The sequence below is a fragment of the Zosterops lateralis genome, assembly GCF_965231275.1.
Source record: "Zosterops lateralis genome assembly, chromosome: 1".
NCBI lineage: Eukaryota > Metazoa > Chordata > Aves > Passeriformes > Zosteropidae > Zosterops > Zosterops lateralis.
The window spans coordinates 53,572,015-53,589,640 of NC_139762.1; the positions used below are offsets into that span (position 1 = coordinate 53,572,015).

Here is a 17,626-nt window from a genome sequence, read left to right on the forward strand (position 1 = left end):
TGTAGAAACTCTATCATTCTTGTGGGGTTCCTCCAGCTACTGGAAGGCTGCAATTATGTCACCCTGGAGCCTTTGCTTTTTCAGTTTGAACCATGATCTACAGTGAGGGTTTTATCACCCTCGTTGTAGAAAACTTCCTAATATTTAATCTAAAATGACCCCCACTCAGTTTAAAACCATTAGCCTATGTCTTATTACAACAGACCCTGCTAAACTGTTTGTCCTCCATCTCTCTTGTAGCCCCCTTCAAGTACTGGAATACTGCTGTAAAGTCTTCTCCAGGCTGAGAAACCCCCACTCTCTCAGCCTGTCTTTATAGGAGAAGTGCTCCAGTTCTCTGAGCAGCTTTGTGGCTTCCTCTGGACTCACTCCAGCAGGTCCATCTTGGGGATCCCAGAGCTGGATGCAGCACTGCAGGAGGGGTCTCACCAGAGAGGAGCAGAGGGACAGAATCCCCTCCCTTGCCCTGCTGGCCACGCTGCTTTGGAGGCAGCCCAGGACACCTTTGTCTCTCTGGGCTGTGAGTGCACATGGCTGGGTCATGTCCAGCCTCTCATCCACCAGCAGCCCCAGGGCCTTCTCCCCAAGGCTGCTCTCGATCTGTTCATCCCCCAGGCTGTGCTGATATTTGGGGTTGCCCCAACCCAGGTGCAGAACCTTGTATTTGGTGTTATTGAGCCCTGTGGGGTTCCCATGGTGCCACTTACTGAGCCTGCCCAGATCCCAGTGGATGGCATCACATCCCTCAGGCATGGCAACTGCACCACTCAGCTTGGTGTCATTGGCAAATTTCCTGAGGGTGCACTTGATCCCTTTGTGTCATTAACAAAGATATGAAATAGCACGGGTTCTAATATGGGCTCCTGAGTGACATCACTTGCCACAGTTTGGCACTCTGAGTCACTGACCACCACCCTCTGAATGTGACCATACAACCAATTCCTTATCCACCTAATAGTCTATCCATCAAATCCATCTCTCCCCAGTTTGGAGAGAAGGATGTTGTGTGGTACCATGTTAAAGGAATCACAGAAATCCAGGAAAAAGACATCTGTAGCTCCTCCCTTTTCCACTGATGGAATCACCCCATCATAGAAGGCCACTGGGTTGGTCAGACAGGACCTGCCCTTGGTGAAGTCGTGTTGGCTGTCTGGCATCTTTTCCCATTTTTCTGTGCACTGGCCACAGAACAGACGATGCTTTGCCTAGTAGTCCCAGAATATTGTGGAGCTGATACATGCTGTATTAATTCCAGTTGTCCCTCTACAAAGAATAAATTTAGCTTCATGACTCACTGTAGTTTCACCTGTGCACTAAAACAGCACTGATCAGTCTTAAATACTGCAGCAAAAGCTTATCTGCATTACACAGGGAGAAATTCATGTGGATATGAACAATGCTTATCCAGTGATAAACTAACAGACATATCTAGGCTGGTTTCTCTCATGTGCTACCTGCTCTCATGTGTTACCCGAAAAAGCATATGCTTTTTCTCTGCTGTTTGGATATTTGGCTTCAGTCATTTAAATATTATTAGCTGCTGTATGTTCAAGTGCACTCAGATGGCATAGTAAATATTAATTTCTGCTGGTACAGATAAGATTAACTGTTCTACATTTCAATATATATATATTTCTTTCTGGAAGTAGCATCTAAGGAATTCATACTCATGAGCTGTGTTTGGCCTGCAACCTAAGAAGAAGGAGGTGAGGTGAAAGACACCACCACTGGTATTCTGTTAAAAGCAATGTCCCTTTAAATTTATGTCTGCACGCACTGGAGTAAGAGAGTGATTTCTATTCTGCCCTGAAGAGGTGGATCAAAAATGTTGGGACATAGGACATAGGGACATAAGCTTTGTTCAGTTATATCAAGCTGACTAGCTTGATCACCACAGGATGTTTCTCTTCCCAATACAAATGTATTCAAGCAGCTTGTACATGATAGAGGAGATACCTGAAATAATCATCATCATCATCATCATCATGGTCCACTTGTTACAGAAATGAGATCTTGCCATCTGTAGCTCGGCACATATAATTTAAGATAGTTTTTCATTTTTAATTACTTAATTCATCCTTTCAATTTCTGTACTGGTAGATAACCATGATCTTCTGTGGCTGGAATTTCTGCAGGCTGCAGAAGTTCCACTCTGAAGTTTGTTATTCTGCATTGAAGCTACTTATTTCTTGGTGTGGTTTTATCTATGAGGCAACAGGAAGAGTACATGTTCCTCACTTGAGGGGTTATGCTCCTGTACTCAAATGCCTCTTGACATCACATAAAAGCACTTACACTGGAACTCTGAGTACCCTGCACCACTGAAAAACTGTCCCTTCCTATACTTCTGTACAAATGGATGTTTCTTACCAGCTGCAACAAGTTATTAATCGTCTTCTTTTTTTTTTTTTAGTTTAAGGGAAGAAGGCATGGCTCCACTAAGTGGCAGCAGTAAGTATCATTACTGCCACCTTGCTGAATTATTTTTAAATTCGTGAGAGATTTAATATAAACTAGTGCTCATGTTACAATAAGATTTATTCCTCTTTTTTTCCCCATAGGATTTGATTTCATAATTTCTAAGACAGATTAATAAACTTGTGCTTAGGGAATCTACCAGTAACCTTTTCAAATACTCAAAGGTTCATATTTTGCAGAAATTCTCATTTGAATATGAATTTTACCTATGTTATTATAATATTAACTTACCAGTTGAAAAACACATCATATGGGTCCTCATGTACTACATTGGGTGCTCCTCAGATCAGTTTCACATATTCTTTGCAGTGCCCAGGCAATCCCAAACACTAATTCACCTTTTACAAACCTGGTAGACTGTGTTTTACAAAATCCAAGATGCATCACTACTTATTTTATGGTTGTGTCCAGAGCTGTTTCAGTTTGTATATCTGGAGGACATTGTTGAAGCACAATGATGGTATTCAAAAGTCATACTGTGGGCTTTACATACTATAGAAGCAGGGGTTAAACTCTAAGGTACCAGTTCTGCTAATCAATGCACATATCTCTAATGCTGTTAACTTACATGCAGGGAAGCCTATTTTCCATTGCCAAAGAAGCCAAAGCTGTCAGTAAACATGTCCTCACACACTCTAAGTATAATCTTGTATATCAACCTTGATTACTAATTTCAGTCATTCTTAAAAAGTCACCGATCGTAGTTCAGTACCAAGACATACCTAAGAGGTACTGAAGTCAAATCACAGCTCGTAACAAAGTTCCTAAGGAGATTCCTGTGCTGCCCCAGCTGCATTCCTGAAAAGCTTTTACCTAAACATGATGCCTCCATGTGGCATGCTGCCTGGGAACCTGTACTGCTTTGTCTACAGACTGAAGCATATGAAGTGCTGAAAACAGAAAAAACTGGAGGATACACAGTTTATTTTTGTATGCTGTTTTGATCTTGGAAAACCAGCGTTAGGAAATCACATCCAACAACACTTTTCCAGTTGTTGTCTGTGGTCCATTTTGAAACTGACTGGACACATTTTCAGTGTCACACTGCAGAGTATTTACAGAATTATTTTTTCCTTATAACTGGTTTATTTTGTAAGTGGGGAACAAAGATAATCCAAACCAGTCTTCTATTTTCATACTGAAAAAACCAAAAAGTAAAATGTTCCTAAAGTGTATTACTCTTCACAAAAGGAAAGGGAAGTTACCTCAGTGTTACTATTGCTTGTCATTGGCACAGAAAACTCCTCCATGCAGTCCCATTATGTTCATGTACCATAGCAATTAATTAATTATATGAAATCCTATATGCCAGAAGTTCAGGAAAAAAACAACCCAACCATTAGTTGCACTCCTTGTTCATTCCAGTGACTTCTATTCTATCCCATCTCGAAGAACTGTAAAGCAGCATTGTAAGGATGAGCTTCATTTATACCTCAGCTAAAACAATATAAATCTGCTTTACATCAGAGCCTAATACAAATAAGAATCAGGGCTTGTATTTCAGGTAGAATAATATATTGGGCGTTTTTCTTCTAAATTTAGTTTCAAGAGAGTAGGAACTAAACACAGTCACACACTCTTCACCTTGATAGATCCATAAAAGGTGTTTTCAGTCAAAAATGGTTTTCAAGTTCACAAGAACTAAATTTTAAAAATAGTAAAAGAACATGTCTTTGCAGCTCAAGGAGGATTTATGATTAGAGGAGACATAGTAGATCCTTTGTGCCTTTGTTCTCCAGACATGACAGCTCTTGTCCAGTCTGGCCTCTTGTACAAGGATGAATATCAGGCTGCACTTGGATTTATTCTCTTTTGTAGAAAAAACTATGACACTGCTACCACAGGGCAGGAAGAGACTGTTATTGATTTGTAATATTCTACAGAAATATTACTTTCTGATTAGCATGCCAAGAAAGACACTGGATGTATCCATGGAGGCGTCACATGGACTGCTGCTCTATTTTAACAGATATTCAGTAATTGTCATAGAATCATAGAATGTTAAGAGGTTGGAATGGACCTTAAAGACCAACTGGACCCAATCCTCTCTCCCACTAGACCAGACTGCCTAAGACCGTATTCAACTTGGCTTTGAATGGGTTCACAAAATCCATGGGTTCATAGAATTTCAATGGAATCATCGAATGGGTTCTGGTAAAAGGCATAGTTCCAGCCACATACACAGATCACTGCTGCAGAAACTGACACCTCTGATGCACTCTAATGATCAGCAGCTCATCTCACTGCTTTTTAATCAACATGGATTTTCCCTTTCCTTATGTGTGAACTATGCATAGAAATCCAGCTTAGTGCCAAAATGCCCTCTCACTCACTTCTTCCTCACACACGTGCACAATCACATACACAGGATATGAACAAAGGCTGAGCTGTGAGACCTGGATTTCTTGAGCATGTGCATGGGTGGGTGCTACTCTTGCCACCAGCACCACCACCCCTGCTGAAGGAGAGCCAGCACTGGGCCTTGTGGACCTGTGCTCCTCCATACGGAATGAAATGCAGTGCCAGCTCCAGACGGGCTCTCAAGAGTTCTCACAGTCACACAGTTTCACATTTGTTAGTGATTTGTCTCGTGCAAGATATGATCACACTTTTGTTGGAGTATCTTCTATGGATTTATATTTTTCCTTATAGAAACAGTGCATCATATTTAAGCTTTCCCATCCTTCCTATTGTATCACAATCCCTCATGGGGTGCCATTTATGTAAGAAAGCAGGTATGGTCAGGAAGGTGTCTGCTGTCGGTGTCTCTGAGGCGTGTTAATCTATCCTGGAATGTGTTAATGAAACACGCCAGAGATATTACAGGGATGAGCAGGAGAGAAATGGGTGTGTCACACTAGGATGCTGGAGGATCTTGCTATGTATTTGCTGTCAACACAGTGCAGACCCAGCATATACTATTAAGAAATCATCCTTGCAGTTGCATTTCATCCCTATAATGCAGTAATTATACCTAGAATCAAGGTATGTGTAAGTAGCATACCCACTGCTTTCGTCCCTCTCTTTGACTGGACATTTCCTACAGTGAAGAATAAGCTCACATGCTCTCAAGGTAGGGGAGCATGGGTACTCTGGTCATGCACACATATGTGGAGAACCTCAAGTTTTAGACATGTGCCCTGAAAATCTGAATAAAGGCGGTGGAAGGGCCTGAATGCAATAGTGGGAAAGAACATGATCCTGGAACTGTAATTTCTGAAATTAGTGGGCTTTGACAATGCCAGTTTCCATCCACTGTTACATACATCCTCTATGAAATAGTTTATTTGTAATAGACAGTCCACACAATGCCATAACAAAGTGATTTTATTGACATTCCTCCATAGTGATATGGTTGAATAGAAAGCACGGCCTGAGTATCATGTGACATTTTTCTGTCAATAAAAGCAAAATCAGTCCAATACTGAGGACCTTTCCTGCCACTGACTTTATGTAGTCTTTAACAAAAACTGTAACAGACATTTCCGTTAGATAAATTGGAAGCTGCAGGGAATTTGGCTCATGGTACAATATTTACTATACCTAGTATCTACTATCTACAGGCATCTGTTTTTCTAGTGGAACAAAAGAACTACATGACTCACTACTGAGAAAGTAACAATCCAATCTTTTGGACCTTGTGATAACTGGAAAACCTATCTCAGATTTAGTATATTGCAGTAGTTTTATCTTTTCATAATGAACACTGAGGTACAGCGAGAATAATAAAAAAGCACCGCATTTGTTGTAGAAAGATCTGTTGGTCTGCATTTGACTGAAAGTGTTTAATCTTGACTGGGAAGCCCTATTAATATTACTATGGAGACAGGACAAATACCATTTCAACAAAAATAAAACAGATCTCCAGTCAAATTTGTCCTTCTGAAATTCCATAGACTGTCAAAGGATTAATAGTGAAGAACGAGTTTAACCCGTCCCCTGTGCGTTTATATTTTAGCTTATTTCAGTTTCAATTTTCATGTTCAAATTCAGTATTCTATTGTTTCCAGCTAGAGGTATGTCAACTATTTGTTACAGTGAAACTAGAACAACAAAACACAATCCCAACAAACACTCCACTCCCCACAGGCCATCTCTCAGACTAGACTACAAACTCAAACCTCAGCTACAGCTAGTTCAAAAGTTCATGGGCACTTGAGCAAACTGAGTGCAAAAAGTCCTCTGTGTCAGACCTGTACAAAACTAAGGATTTCTCCATTAGATGTTAGATGTAGTTTGGACCACTCACTTCTTACCTTGTGATAGCCATGGACCTCTCTGGAGCATAAAAGTCAACTTTTGAATATGCACAGACTGAAATTGAACACTTATGTAACTTATTGCAGACTGAAGTGGCAGCATTTGTAAGGTTTAGACCTGACACTGTTAACACTAAAATACAGATGTTTATATTGGATCAAATCCTGCATAGCTGATGTGGTTAAACAGTCAGTGGGACTACTTCAAGATGGAAGACCTACTGATTATTTCGAATTCTATTTCCATTCTCTTATCTCCAGACTAATGCTAACAGGATTTCAAAAACAGAAGCACTCCCCTCCCTCTACCATTAATACCATCATGACAATAATTTTGAGAAACATATGGACCCTCTGAAACCATTGCCAGTATTCATTGCTCTGATTGAAAACTAGAATTCATAAAAGCTGTCAGATTGCCTCTTCCATTTTTCACATGCACTTAAAAAATCTATTGATGTTGATATTGTATCTTAATCTAGCCACCACCATATCTAGCCACCACCAGGTTTAGAGAGAACTGAGGTGAAACAGCTGAAAAGATTATTTCACTGTAAATCTGCCCTATGGAGTATCTTCTAGTCTTTCCTGTGGGGAAACAACGAAAGCAGAATTTCTGTAATCAATAGTCAGTATTTTACAAATGAAGATGCAGACCTGGGAAGTAACAGCACTTGAATCAACAGGTGAACATGGAAGGGCATGTATTGCATATGCACAACAACAACAACTAAGTCAATTAATTGCATAATGGCCAGGTTAAATAACAGGCCAAGGAAGGTAGGTTCCTCCCTCTCTCCTGTTAGCACCATTCACTGCCTCACTCTGACACTGCAATGCCACTTCAGATGCATGGCTTCCCCTTCACTCCAGGCTGGGACTGGATTCTGCCCTTGGCATGACGCAAGGAATGAAGAAACACTGTGAAGTGTTGACCTGGATATCAGAAAGATGATGTCACAGTTTGAAAACCTTTTGGGGTAGGGCATTTGGGAAGAGAGAGGGATGGGACTGGAATGGCAGAATGCAAGAAAAGCCACATATGGCATTTTCTTTCTCTTTGTTTAATGAAAACAGTCAACCATCTCTACTCCTGGCCTTAGATTCACAAAACTTGCAGGGAAGTCTGCATTACTTTGTCAACTTAGAAAGCAGTTTTTAAAAAATATTAGGCTGTGTGCTTGAAAGACAACTTGGATTAAGGATTTTGATGGTAAGTAGCTGGCTATGCTCTGTGTTTGCCAGAGGAGCAACACACAAGGTGCTCGAGATGGCACCTGCCAAACATAATCTAGTTTAGTGTATGATGAGTGCTGGAAAATGTTGTGAAGAAGAATTTCAGGAGAAAGCCTTCTGTGTTTCATTTAGTGGAGCTTGATGCTGTCTCTGAAATACAAACACTTTTTATCATGCTACAAAAAATAGTTTCACTTTTTTTTTGTAATAAAATATAGTTTTAAATTACTTAAAAAATTTAACTATACAGCATTGTTAAGATTGGATTATTTTTTCCTCCACTTTTTTATTATGTCAATGAGACAGGTCTTGATTTTCCTTGGCCAAACATGGACCAGCCAGTTGGATGCTTCTCTTTTTTCTAATGTTGGAAGACATCCAGCATTTGACACAGTACAGGTAACTTTATAACATCACCAGGAATAAATGAGGAACTGTACATGAATCACTGGATCTGGGGGCCCAGAGGTGAAGAGGCGGGAATTACACACATTGGAAGATTTCATGTTCAGTGTCTCCTGGTGTGACTTGCTCTGATGAAATTCATGTGCACATGACAGATGTTCTGAGAAAAACATTAATTTTTCCATCTCTCCTGTGCATTGGGCTGGTCACATGGAATAGATGCCTAAGAGCTCATTTATGGAAACACTAAATATCATTTTTTGGTGTGTGGTACAATGAAGCTGGCCTGTAGCTGCAGCCTCTGTTCGCAACTGTGATATAACAACATACTAAAACATAGATTATCAGTAAAAATCATACAGTAAATTAGTATAAAAGTGGCTGAAATGCCACAGAAATTGAATGAATGGGGCAATTTAAGTACTTTGAATTTTTTATGTACCTGTACAAAAAAAATTATTTTTTATTAGAAATATATTTTTGGGTCCATCACCTTTCAAATACCTACTGACCTAAGAATAAAAGCAGGAGAAATATCTGAAACTTTCAGAATGCAGTTTTTCAAGTGTGATGAGGTTCCGTACAACCACCAAAAAAATCTGTGAGAAAGCAGAGTCCACTTTTTTCTTCTGGAGAGAAAACTTAAGATGAATTAGGTGTGTTAGATCTTGAACTGGTCTCCTGATTTTACAGTGATCTAAAGCATAACTAACACAAAAATACCAGTAACAAATCCCCAAGGGGGTGTTGTATTTCATGCAAGCCACTAGACACTATGATGTTACCTTCTCACTTACCTTCACAAATCTCTCACTTTCATTTCTTGCATTCTTTAACATATTTCATGTCAGAAGATACTTTGTATTCCCATTTCCCAGTTAAGACAAACACTTTCAATCTGAGATTAGGCTTGGAAAACAAGGGCAGCAAAGATTAATAACCAGAATGTAATCAAAGCAGTGAGGTTGACTGTAACAGCCTCAGCAAAATCCATCCGAAGACAAGCCTACTGCTGTTTTCCTTTTTTTCCTCTGGATACAGAGTTGGAAAATACACCAAACTGAAGAGGGTCATGTCTGCAGTAACAAGACCAAGATCTTTAGGTTAGTGGTACCTAACCCAAAGTGGTAGCTTTGGGCTCCCTCCAAGAGGATGTGCACCAAAATCTTAAACCCCAGAGAGTCATAGTTCCCTTTACACCTGACAAACATCCTCATTCACTGCAGCTTCTCATTTGACAGACCCCAGACAAAAACATTCTGTCTACAACCAACCACTCTTGAGGATATGGACTATTCCACTGAACAAGAAAAGAGAAACAAGAGAACTGAAAACTGCCCCCAAAACCATAGATTAGCCCAACCTAACAGAAAATAAATGGCTTCGGACACAGGGGATGGGATTGTCTAGACTTGTCATTTGGAAAGGAACATTTCGAACATCAGAAAACAAAGATCTGGTAAACAGAACTCAGGGGTATTCATAAGAGTAGAACATTCTTCTTACTTCTCCTTTTCCTTGTCATATACAATACTAAGGTAAGGGAGCCTTGTCCTTTATGCTACATAATAAAACATCCTTCTTGAGTGTGCACAGCCTTGTGCTTCTTGTGTGGTAAACATTACAATGGAGATGACCCTCCCCATAGCTCTGAAGTGCAAGTTCTCTCCAGTACTGGCAAGCAACAATCATAACAATCGCCGTTATGCTTTGCATTGCATTACAGGTTGTTTTTTTTAAGTTTTTGAAGGTCTTATCTGCACCATGTATCTGGGCCAGTTCCAGCTGATGCAACTGATGTGGATCATGAGTTCATATACAAAAATTTCAGTTTTGCTCATAGGTTCTTTCAGATGGACAATACATACAGGGAAAATAGGGATGGATGATGATATATTTGACCAGCTGCTAGTACTGGATTCATCAATTAAGAGGTAAGATGGGCAATGAATTGATTTAGAAGATATGGGTATATAAAAGCTTGGAATGCTTGATGAGGTTTTTTTTTATTTTTTAATCAACGTAGGTGGAAGTAAACATTTATTAACATTTGGTCAAGTGTAGTGTAACTTGCATTTGTATTTTCATTGTTATTAATGGAGGTATGTAGAGATATACAGAAACCTTGAGACAGTTGTTTTTCTATTGCATACAGACTAGCAGTCCATTGGAAACAGAGGATGAAAGCATGAAGGTTAGATCGTAGAGGGTGGCAGTTCTTCATGCACGGCTTTTGTTAATCTTGATTTTTGTTTTGTTTTCAAAAATAAAAACATGGGAAACCAAGATCAAATGATGGTGGACAGGAAAGGTGACATCATCAGCCATAAAAACACCAGAAGTGCCTGAACCCCCTCATTCAAGTCCAAAGGTGCTAGTTTCTTCAACAGCTGTCAGCAGCTTTTCATATAGCATAGAATATGAGGGGTAAGGTGGAAGATCCAAACGGTTGAAACATGTGTGTGCCCTGCAAAAGGAAAATATACTATATGTTAAGCTTAATCTAAAAAACCTGAGAAAATAAGAATTGATAAAGCTAGTTTCTACTTAGACTCAAGACATTCAAGTTCACTCAAAGTAAAACTTTTGAATTCCACCAAAATATGAGGTATTGAAATGCATGTGCACATACACACGAATACTTTGTATAGAAGACATCAACATAACATCAACATAACATCTGATATCCCTGCTGTGGATGTTGCAGGGATCTTATACGGATCTTGATGGAGAAGAATGCTGGAGGTCACTGAGAGGCTGGGGTTTAGGGCCTGATAGAGAAGTTCATTACTATAATTTTGGTTGCTTCAAGACTTTTTTTAAAAATTACACTCATCTGTACATTCAACATGAGCTGCCAATAAGTTTTGCACCAGTGGACAAACACAATGTGGTGGACTATAGTGACAGAATGGGCTCAGCATGTGTTTGCAGTGAGGCAGGCCTGACTGCTAAAAGACCATTCAGGGATCTGCTAACTGAGGAAGGAAGGCTGCTGAAATTTTTCCTGCAAGTCAGCTGTTGGCCATCTGCTGCAAGTCTGGCCTTTAAACATTATTTATTTGTAGTACCCAAGACAAAAGCAAAATATTCTGTGTAGAGCAAGCTGCAAAACTTGATGACCATCTCTTTTCCCAGTTTTTCTGTTATATTTACCTGCCATTATATTTACATTTGGCAGGACCTTCAAAAGGAGTCATGGAATGGGTCCCATGCATGCTTTCACCTTGTTGCAGCTTTTCTGGCAGCAGCAATTAGACCCAGAGGCAGACAGCACTTCACTGTGGGAGGTGCTATAGAAATGTGGAGTAAAGAAACAGTCCTTGCCCCAACAGTTCAGCCATTTCAACTGACTAAGAAACTGCACAATTTATTCAACAAATGGATGTGGGAGGGGCACATTTTCAGTTAAATTGTTTCAGTGTTTTTTTTTTTTTTTTTTTTTTTTTCAGTCAGCTAAGAGTTTTACACGATGATAGCAATATTTCTATTTCCTCTTGCTCACTGGGATAAATGTGAATTGACAAATCTTTACAGAAGGAAATGTAACCTCAATTATTAAAAATGTCTGAGCTTCTGACCCCTAGTCTTTTTAGAAGCTATGGAGTTGTTTTACTTCTAGCTCTTCTATCTCAAACTTTAACTCATTCTATTTCTGTTACATTCTGTTCTGTAAACAGCAGTGCTATCTTGGAGAAAATTATATGAAGCCATGTTAGTCATCTCTTAGGCCACCCACAAAGTGGGAAAGACGAAATGCCAGTATAGATGGGCTGGCCTGAGAGTTGTAGGTTCAGAGGGAGAGTTTTATCAAGCACCAGTGGTGAATCATTAAAACCAATCAGGTAACTGAAATAGCCAGAGGCACGTAATCTTCACTGCATTACAGAATTTCAATTAGGAGAGTTTTTATTATCCTTCTTTCCCTTCTGAATGAAGATTTGTTAGCTGGTTAGTCTCAGAAGAGAGTACAATAAACTTAGAATTTGTGGAAATGAGCTGTGAATGCTTGAGTTAGTGAAAAAGGAACATTAATGAAGCCATTATTTAATTCATCTCTTGAAATTAAACATGGCAGCTCATGTGTATTATCTATGAGTAGCCCAGCACTGTTTATTGTTTATCTCAACAATCTTTGGCAACATAAGTTGTTTCTACAACCCATTGGCAATACGTATCAACCACTGGGCGTTAATTGACAGAAGGATTCTTGTGTCCATTCAGAACATGTTTATCACAGGCAAGATAGCCCCATGCAGAGACAGCTGGTCTTGAGGAGCTCAGGTCCCGGGCTCCAGAACTGGAAGCAGCACAGCCATGGTGGCTCAGGTGTGAATCCTTCTAATGTAGTTTTGCAGAACCTGACCTCTGCATGATACTCAGCCATGGGACATTTAACTGTTTGAGACAACAGCACCTCAGACATTGCTGTTGTGCATCCTATTGTGTAGTACAGATGTATCCACAGCCACTGACTCTGGTGTTTACTTTCTTGCAGACATTTATCTTGATTGATCATTATCCATCTGATTTTACACTGGTTATGAAAAAACCTTGCAATGCTGTTGACTTTTAGTCATTCTTGACCTAGTCAAACGCAGAAAAAGGACCAATTCCATTTCTTACTATGAGGTTTAGAGATATGGGCTCTCCTATAGAATGTCTCGAAGAATTCATTGCAGGGAGCAAAGAAAGGAAAAAATGTTAACGTGTCTAGAAACACTGAAACATTTTGCTAAGCAACACTCTTGTGTTTCCCAGCTCAACAACTTTACAAAAAAAAAAAAAAAAAAAAAAAAAAAAAATCCTTGCACTTCAAAGAAAGGTCATCAAATTTGAAATGAAAACAGCATTTCTGGAGCGCTATCCAGACAAGGTTTACACTTCTACCTACTTATGGTGCAAACCACAATACATTGCTAAGGGCAAAACCTGAGTTCATATTCTGGTTTGTGAAACAAATGTGGCTCTACTGCAATTCCATTGATGCCTGTGAAGCCTACTCAATTTTACATAAAGATAATTATGTGCAAAACTTTCTGGTTTTCATAATATATTGTATGATACTGCAGTACACAGGGCAATTAAGAGTCATTGATACTTTCCATAATGGCCACTGTTGTCTAACTGCTCCATCCTCCAAAGGGGTAAATTCCTCCTGAATTATGTTGGCCTCCTACTACTGATCCCAGTGAGAGTGACTACAGTAAGTATAATCCAGGGAACACTTGCCACACGTATTGGGGTGAAAACATGACATCAGTAGTGCAAGAAGTAGTCACAGCAAAGAGAAAATATTTCTTCCCTTGATTTAAGCCTCCTACCACATAAGCCTGCTGACATTTGAGAGGGTGTTCAGGGAATGTGAGGGCTGGAATAAGAATTACATTAGTAAGAGCATTTATGGGAAGGATTCTGGCTTCTCCAGAAGAAAAGGCAAGATAAAGTAACGTAAACCAATTCTGACCCTTGTATGCCCTCATCCTCCAGCAAGTTAAGCAGTAAATGGACCATTTAAATTTTCATTCTTCCTGGCAATCTGTCTATATTGCTTAATATAGTTTTGGTGGGCTTGAACCCTTAATCTTGCCCATTGTTCACAGTGCTATGCCATTTCTTTTTTCCTAGGAATTCTTTGTAAAAATTATGAGTATAAGCTTTTAAGATTTTTGCATTCTTCTCTTCTTTGTCACTTCCTTTATTTCCTATAAAGATGAGAGTCCAAAGGCAGTAAAAGTGGGCACAGAACCCCCTCTTATCTTAATTATAGCTTGAAACTATCCACTAAAGTAAAGCTTACATTCTAACATGATCATGCCTGTCAGGCAGAAATTGGGAAGTTCTCCTTTTCACATTGCTTTCATTAAATGAACCCACAAACCTCTCTTTATCGATCTGAGAACCCACAAGTAGCAGCTTTTGTTCCTTTTGCCTGTAAGAAGGAACACATCTGCTGTCTGGGAATTGGTGTTTAATAGATGAATGCAGATTTGTAGCTGATACTGCTGTTGTATTTGAAAAAAGAGGAAAGAGAAGACGGATAGAATATAAGGAAAGGTAAGAGACAGCAAAGCCCATGCACTCAGTCCATTGGTAAAGAAGAAAATTATGAGAATAAAATTCTTTGTAGTCATACACAATCTTTTAAAAATTATTATATGGAATTCTGTGTTGATTAAATACTTGATCATACAATAAAGAACAGAATTCTCTTACAAAAGATCAGATATTTGCTAGCACTAGTAATCTGTATCATACATAACATACACTACACTGCTGAATGAAAATCTCTTCTGATGAAAGGGTAGTTGCAGCTCTGCACTGTTCACTGAGAAGTGACCTCATTGTGCCAAATGTGATTATTTGAATCCCTGGGATACATACTGAGGTCCTTATTTACTTGATACTCAAACAGACATAATCTTGGAGCAGGCAGGAGTTTTTGCCAAGTGAGGAGTGCAACCACAAAGTGGGACAATGGCATTTGTAGGCACCAAACACTTTTGTGAACTGAGGATTTAAAAAGACTGAATGGTTGCCTCCTATAACCTATAGCAGAAAGCACAGCTAGAACTTAGCACAGATCTGTTTTCGGCCAGGAGTTCTGCTGCCATGGTACCAAAGGAAGCTATACTATTCCAGCTAGAAAACCAGTGGCTTTTTGTTTAAGTCAATGTTAAGTTAAACCAGTTAATGTTTGGCAGGGAACAAGAATCCATTCTTGCAGAACTACTACTAAAATGGATTCCATTTACAAACTTACTTGACCCAGAAGAAGTGAAGAGAGGATTCCTGCTTCAGAAGAGGCTATAGCTGCAAGAATTCTCCAACTATCTCTACTCAGGCAACCAGTTAAATGTGTAATGCCTTCATTTTGGGGCAAAGCTTTGCATATTATATAGGAAGAGTAAAACCCAACCTTGATGAATAAGCAATTGAACCTGCTAATTTATACGACAAATTACACCAGTTTGGAAGAACCCATGATGCAGATTTACACCAACAGATCTGCAAAGCTGGCAGTTTCTTTGGAACCTGCTTTAGGGTCATCATCTCGAGATCTGGGATTAGAGCAGCATCTCTGAGCTGTATGGTGCCTCAACTCTCCAACATATGTGATCTTGAAAGTAAATATAGATACGAATAACGTGTCTGGCACATGTGCACACTCCAGAAATAAAATACTGGTGTAATCTTACTCTTCTTTGTCTTAGATGAACATATTACACCACAATTACCCTGTTCATGCAGGGAACTGATACTAATGAACAAATCCACCAATTTAGAATGAAGTTACTGGATGTTCAACCTTCCTGTAAAAGTCTTGCTTATCCTCAGTGCTTTCTGAAGAAGCACTCTGTCATGTATTATAGTTATTCTTTGAAACGTGCTTCCTTTTAGAAGTTTACACCATGCCTTTTTTCGTGGGCTTCATGTTGCTGCTCCAAGTGCAAACAGTACTAACCTATTTAGTTTAGGTGCTAGCACATCTCTCACTATAAGCAAATGGTAGTTGCATGCTCCATTGCCAAAGTGTAAGGACAGGATGTATGGGAGATTTGCCTAACTACTTTGGCCATCTGAAGCAGAAATAAGGGAACAGAGAAAGAGGCATGGAATCTCCTGATAGAGCGAAAAGTTCTCAACACTTTGTACAGGAGTTAAAGTGAAAAGAGAATTTGTTGTGGTTTATTGTAAAGTTAGTTGCATTCATGCCACAGGGCTAAAAGGCTGACAGGATATATGACTATTTTTTAGCCTATAAGATTTAAGTACATAAATAAATCAAAATAAACATGGGCAAACCATAATTAGGTATACAAAAAAGAAATTTCAAATAATACTCATTTAGTTGCTTAACTAAGGATTTAGGGAACCTCCAGGTTTAGCCTGTGTGTTTTTTGCATTTCTTAGCACTGTGTATACTTGGCAGCACCCCATAATTTTATAAAAAATGCAGGCAATAATTCATGGTGATCAAGCTGTGTTTATTTCCCATGAGCAAGTTTTGTTTCTTTTTCCCCTGGCTAAAATGAATGCAGAGCTCTAAGACTTCTAACAAGTGCTACCAACTTTCACCTGGAAAGGAGGAAGGGAGGGCAACTCATTCAGAGATCAGCAGACAAACATAAAATCTCAAGGCTAACTGAATCTGAGTCAGAAGTAATGCCTAGGTTCACAAAGAAAGTTAAACAGAGCAGAAAGGGGCCAATTACCTTTTCAGAACTTGACGGGTCAGCCCAGGGCATTTTCTGTGCATGCGCCCTCCCCTCTCACCCCTTTGCCCCCCAGAAGGACTGCAAAGAGAGCTCTGCAGAAATGCTGCAGAGCCTGTGACTGCTGGTTGCTGACTGTCTGCAGTCAGGAATGCCCTTGCTAAGCTCTGAAACATAAAGCCTGACATAGAACCTGACTATATATATATATATACACTGCAAAAGGAGGATCTGGACTACAAATAGCAAACTGTTGCTCTCAGGCTTTCTTACCACATTGCTGGCTGAAGCTCAGAGAGCATGAGTCATCTCACTGACCTTACATGTTTTCATCTGGTTTTAAATCTCAGTGCCCACATCTAGCTTCATGTAGGCTCTAACTCTCCATATAATCTCCAGGGAGTCCTTATAGTAGATGGACACAAACCAAAATGTACCAGCTGTGACTCAGCTGAGTTATTTCAAAAGCCTATGTTCAGGTGAGATGAACTGTTCCTTGAAAACACTTATTCCCATTTCCTGAATTTAGAGGGAGTCCACATAAGATGACAGCTCTGAATGCCTTCTGGTACAGTGCCTTGGCTCCAGTTTCTGCATCTCCCATTGCATAAACATGGGCTTGAGCAAGTTTGGACTGAGAGGGTGACCAGATTTGGACTTTGCCTCTCCAGAGGATTCCAGATGTCTGCTCAAGTCCATGTCTTACGGTATGTTTCTGGGTAAACAACACAGAGAGCAAGTAATGAGAAAACTGGACCAGACCCTTTGTTAATTGGTTGTCTGACTATATTTGCAAGGTCTATGAGATGAAATTTTTGCTCTGTGCCATGAAAGTGACCTCCTTTGCAGTGTAGCTGAAAGCAAATGATAAGAGCAGGAAGAAAGCATTCTTCAGAGGGCAAATGTGATGTAAAAGGGCCACTGTAGCAAAAGTATCTCAGAGGCACTGAAATGCTCCGTAATCCCAATGGGACAGTGCCTCAGGCGACTGTCAGGACATTCAAGAAAAGGTGACTTACTTCAGTAAGGAAG

General features: G+C 39.7%; 1 protein-coding gene across 1 annotated transcript in view; it reads right to left on the reverse strand.

The window, feature by feature from the left end:
- Window positions 1-10,115: 10,115 nt before the first annotated feature.
- The window catches only part of HECW1 (HECT, C2 and WW domain containing E3 ubiquitin protein ligase 1), a gene marked incomplete at its 5' end in the record, with an annotated part of 164,575 nt that continues 157,064 nt past the window's right edge, over window positions 10,116-17,626 (reverse strand). The window contains one exon of the mRNA XM_083885048.1: window positions 10,116-10,845. Within this exon, the coding sequence (XP_083741174.1) occupies window positions 10,734-10,845 (112 nt within the window). The 3' untranslated portion in view covers window positions 10,116-10,733. The remainder of the gene's footprint in view (window positions 10,846-17,626) is intronic.